Source organism: Neopelma chrysocephalum, unplaced genomic scaffold, assembly GCF_003984885.1.
Source record: "Neopelma chrysocephalum unplaced genomic scaffold, ASM398488v2 Primary Assembly neopelma1_240, whole genome shotgun sequence".
NCBI lineage: Eukaryota > Metazoa > Chordata > Aves > Passeriformes > Pipridae > Neopelma > Neopelma chrysocephalum.
The window spans coordinates 53,689-59,093 of record NW_020897902.1 but is presented as its reverse complement, the minus strand read 5'-3'; the positions used below and the strand labels follow the sequence as shown (position 1 = coordinate 59,093).

Genomic DNA, 5,405 nt, shown 5'->3' with positions numbered 1-5,405 from the left:
AGCAAATCCTGTTCCAACACGGCACAGGGACAGCGGGCAGAGGAAAACTGGCACCAGTAACCCTGGGGTGGCTCAGACTGGGACTGCACCAAGGCGCCAGGACCCTCCAGAACCACCTGAAATTCCATTCCAGACTCCAGCCCTCCCACCTCAAATCCCGCCAACACCCTCCTCCCTCTTTCAACTCCGAGAAGCAGTAGATTTCCCATGGAAAAGGTCTCCCAAGCTGCTGTTTTCCCCCTCCCGTGTTTTTTTGGAATGCCCAGGCGGGGCTCCGAGCTGGAAAGATGCAATTAGGCACCAAAGGAGCCCTCGCCGAGCAGCAGCGACGGCCTCGCCACGGAGGGGATTGATTTTATTTGACCGTTTTATGAGCACTGGAAAATTGCATCCGGAGCGCGCGCTCCGGTGGTTAATCCATTCCTCATTCCCTGAATTGAGCTAAACCAGCCCGGAAAAACATGCCGGGGAAACAAAGGGAGAGGCAACGAGGCATTCCTGGGGAAGGGGGAGAGCAACCCTACAAAGGGTGCTCCTGATTTGGGTGCACCCCGGAATTCCCTGTGGAGAGCCTCGGGGTTGTCCATAGGGATTCCCACAAAACCAGCAGCACCAGCACTGGACCCTTGAGAGGACCCCTGGAGTCACCACTGGCCTCGTCCCCTTTCTTATCCCCTTGTCCCCTCTCTCGTCCCCTCATCCCCTCCCTCATCCCCTCCCTCCGTACCTTCTTCCCGATGAGCTTCTTGCGCAGGAATTCCCGGGCCTCGAACATGTAGGGAATGTCATAGAGGGGCCTCAGCTTCCGGTTCTTGTCCTGCTGGAGGGCAGAGAGGGGAGAGATCAGAGGAGCCCCCCCTGAACATCCCTGTGATCAGCACCGCTCCCCCCACCCTCTCCCATGGGTGCCCACCCGCTCCCACACCCCGGGTTGGGCTCCCAAGCTCCCAAGGGGGATCCTGGGATAACCCAAATGTCCCCAGGAGGACGTGCCAGCAGCCTGGGGGGGTCAGGTCGGGCTGCTCCAAGGGGCAGCTCCATAAGGAGAAGGGATGATGGGGAATTTGGGATGGGGGATAAACCCCCAGGCCCTGCTCAGGGGTGTCTGATGGAGATCAAATCCCTGCAAAGGCTGAGGAAAAAGGGGAGTTTTCCAACAGAAATGGCAGCGGGGATTCAACCCAACGTAGCTCAACACAACTCCATGTGACCCACAGTGACCTAACACGACCCAACCCAACCCAAACCAACTCAACCCAACCCAACTCAACCCACCCCAAACCAACCCAAACCAACACAACACAACCCCATAGATTCCCCCAAGCTGGGGAATAAAGGGAAAAGAGGGAGAACAGGCAAAAGCAGCTGGAAACAGAGGAGTGGAGTCTGATGGGAGAGGGAGTGAGTGGATGAAGACACTCAGCTCCTCCCTAATGAATGAGGCTTTGAGAGAGTTTATTGTCCTTGACGCCGTTCATTCCCAGACTGCTCCCTGGAGACATTCCCTCCTCCGCCCGCATCCCCACGGCCCTGCCAGCGCCAGGGATGGAACGGGATGGATCCCACCAGGGGATCCCCAGGGACCTACACGCAGCACCCACCCCATCCCAGAGGAGGCTCCTGCACTGTGCAAGGGTTGAAAACCCCTTCACAGGCAGGTCCCGATCCTGGCAGGATGTGGGACCGGCAGAGACGGGATTTCCCCTGGAAGTTGGAGCCTTTACACTCGCTGGGGACCACCCGTGGCACAGAAAAGCTTCCTGGCACCCAACGAGACGGGCTGGACAGAGCTGTGGTGGGCAGCCAGGCTGCAGGGCCAGCTGTGCCCACAGGGAGGGAGCTTTTTCCTGGCCCCAAGTAAGATCAAGCCCCGGCTGGGCACACGAGGATGGCACGGCTGGTGGGTGGCCAGCAGGAAGCTCTGGCACGGCTCGGGAAGGTCGGCACTGGCACTGGCACTCCAGAGCTCAGGGATGGAGGCCACTCTGTTACTCAGGCAGTGCCAGCACAATTCCCGGCCCCGTGCCAGGGCTGGAGCAGAGCCATGTGATAAATCCCGCGGTGCCAGGGGGTCCCAGCGGGGTTGCCGGGGGGAAATTCCCGCTCCTCCCACAGCATCTCCCCCCCCGGACCACGGGCATCCCCCCAGGGTGTCCCCCCGGGGCTGTGCCGCTGCCACACGGAGCCACCCTGATTCCAGGGGATCCTGGGCAGTGGGATGAGCGACTCCTCGTTCCACAGCCCAGCGCTGCACCACGGAACCTGCTGCTGGCATTCCAGGGAAAAATCACTGTGTGTAGAGGGAGGATTAAGCCAAGGGGATGAGACACGGGATGGGCTCAGCCTTGCAACGTTGGGCACACGCAGGTGCTCCCCCCTGCCCTCCCCCAGCCCCCCAAAGCATATCCCAGGTGCTGCTCCAGCCCCTGGAGCTCAGCTGGGCTGGCAGAGATGAGCACAGAGGAGCTGCCCTGGCATCCCCGGCCTCCACTGGCCTCCACTCTGCCCCTTCCCAGGGCAGCACAACACCAGCCCCCATTCCCAGACTGCCAGCCCCTCTTTCCTGACTGCCAGCCTCCCTTCCCAGACTGCCAGTTCCTGCCCTCGGGCTCCCGGAGCATCCCCGGTCCCTGAACTCTCAGGGTGACTCCTGGGCCCTTCCCTCCACTGGCCAGGCTGGGATCTGACAGGATCTGGGTGCCAAGACACTCCCACCCTGGCCAAGGTCACGGCGAAGCCCCGCGACACCGAGCGCTGCCCTGAGAGGCAAAGCCCTGTGCAAACGCTAATTAATCCTCACTAACGAACTCCAAATTTATGGCTTATTTAAGTGTCTGCCTGGCACAGGCTGTTAAATCCCTAATCCCATCCCGCCGGAGCGCGGGAAGGGGGACGGCAAAGCCCTGGGTGGCCTCGGCACCACCCGGCAGTGCCGGGGGCTCCAGTGCCGGTGGTGAAGTCCTGGAGGGGCTGAGCCCTCACCAAAACTGCATGGGAGCATCTCATGGGTCTGCAGCCCAATCCTAAAAGGGGACCACCCCAAAATGGGGACCACCAGCACAGGCACCCCAGTACCAGTGCCATTGCTGTGCCACGCCGGGATCCACGGTCCCATCGTGTCGGTCCTGGATGCACCACAGAGGTGGGATCTGAGTCCTCACCAAAGCTGCCTCGGAGCATCTTACGGGTCTGCAGCCACATGGAACTGCACCAAAAGGAGATCACCCCGAAAACAGGACCACCCCAAAACAGGGACCACAGGCCCACACAACACAACACCACCCCCCGTGCCGTGCCAGGACCCACGGTCACACCACGCCAGCCCCGGATGTGCCACGGTGGCAGCGCTGAACCCTCACACCCTGCTGCTGATGCTGCTGCTGCTGCTGCTGCTGCAAAATGCCAAGCCCTGGGGAATTCCCAACACAAGGCCGGGCCGTGCCAGGAGCGGATAATGGGAACGTTTAAGTGCCCGATCCGTCTCTCCCCTCCCCGTCAGCCCCGTTAAACCCCGCTCCGGTGGCCCATAAACCCACGTTTCACAGCGCGGGGGGAGCGCTGCCTGACGGTTCTGGGAAGCCGTTCAAGAGCTCGGACACAGGGCGGAGGTTCTGCAAACAAACGCTGGAAATCGATGGAACAGCGGGATGTTAACGGAGCTCCACGACCGGCAAACACCGGCAATTACCGGCACGGAGACGGATTGCACCGGGTTTGAACCATTCCTCAAAGCAAGAGCTCGGCTGAAGCAACACCCCTCTGAGCCACCTCCGAAGCTGTGGCTGCCCCAAACCTGGAATACCCAAGGACAGGTTGGATGGGGCTTGGAGCAACCTGGGCTAGTGGGAGGTGTCCCTGCCCATGGCACGGGGTGGCACTGGAGGGTCCTGAAGGTCCCTTCTGAGCCAATCCAACCCATTCTGGGATTCCAAGGTTCAATGAAATGCCGGTCGCGGTTCTCCCCGGCTCCTGGAGAGAGTCATCAGCCATTCAAAAATTAATTAAAACCAAGGATCTCATTTAATTAAAGGTGTGCAGCGAGGAAGTTGTTCTATTAAGTGAGAAAGTCAACGCGTGGAGCTTCATCTTCAGAGAGCTGCTGCAGGAGGGGGGAACCCGCTCCCCTCCCTCCCCGAGCACGGACACAGGGATTTCAATCCCAAATTTGATGGGGAACGTGTGGTTTTCTCACAGCTGGGGCAAGAAATCAGTTTTTTGGTTAAAATGAAGGCTGGAACATCTCAAAAGGGGGACGGCGAGCGGCGGGTGCCGGCGGCCCCCCCAAATTCCCTCCTCCTGAAACAACCCCCACGTGGCTTTGAACACCCCACAGGGCGAGAGAATTCCGAATTCCGGCTCTCCCATCAAATTAACATCCCTGCGCCGGGTGGGGGCTCATTAAGGTCTATTTCCAGGGAAGCAGCAGCTCGGATCCGCTGCGCAGGATTCCAGGGGGGATGGAACACGCGGTGCTCCCGGGGGTCCTGCTCCCACCCCCAGCCCCTTCCCGGGGGGTGACGATGGACACAGGCACGGCTGGAGCGGCTGGAAACGCTCCCAGACCGGGGATGGCAAACGAGCTCCACATCCAGGGGTTCCCCGAGGACTCAGCAGCCCCTGGGGGACCCTGGAAGGGGGGACCTGCCCCAATCAGGGGCTGTTTGGGGACTCAGCAGCCCCTGAGGGACCCCAGGGTGGGGGGACCTGCCCCATTCAGCTCGTGCTGGGGGAAGAAGGATCCCATCCGGAGCAAGAGGGGCTCCCAGGAATCCTCGGGGTCCCAGGCTCCTGCTCCCAGGAGCGTGAAGGCAGAGGAGGGAAGGGGAGACGGGTCATTAGTGGTGCCATCCCACGGTTCACCCTTGGCTGAACTCGCCGTGCTTGGATTGCCAGGGAATGTGCCGGGTGGGAAATCCATCCTGGAGATCCATCCCGGAGGCCGGTGAGGCACTGACAGGGAACAGGCAGCCAGAGGAATATCCCACCAGTCCTGGAGCACTCATGGGCTCACAGAGCAGGGGGGACATCCTGACCCCCCAGGGATGAGCTGGAGCTCCCAGATCCCCAGGAACAGGATTTTGGGGGTTCTTCCAAGAATCCCAGATGCCAACACTGGTCAGGAGACCCCACAGGAGCCGAGGGGACCCAGAGCCTGGCAGCACCGTGGGATGGCAGGTGGGGAGAGCCCCTCCTCCCTGCCAGCGCAATTAGGGAAGCTCATTATTTGTAAAGCAATTAGCAGAGCTAATCAACTCCCAGCGACACGGCGGAATGAGCAGAGAGGAGAGGGGGAGATGCCAGATGCCACCGCCAGCAGCGGGGCTGGCACTGGGGACAGGGACACAGCAACCCCCCAGGGACACCAGGATGGGGGACCTGCCCCAATCAGGGGTTGTTTGGGAACA

General features: G+C 60.9%; 1 protein-coding gene across 1 annotated transcript in view; it reads right to left on the bottom strand.

The window, feature by feature from the left end:
* Positions 1-727: 727 nt before the first annotated feature.
* Positions 728-5,405, bottom strand: part of SND1 (staphylococcal nuclease and tudor domain containing 1) — a gene marked incomplete at its 3' end in the record, with an annotated part of 49,683 nt that continues 45,005 nt past the window's right edge. The window contains exon 11 of the mRNA XM_027703559.1: positions 728-817. Coding sequence (XP_027559360.1) covers positions 728-817 — 90 coding nt within the window. The remainder of the gene's footprint in view (positions 818-5,405) is intronic.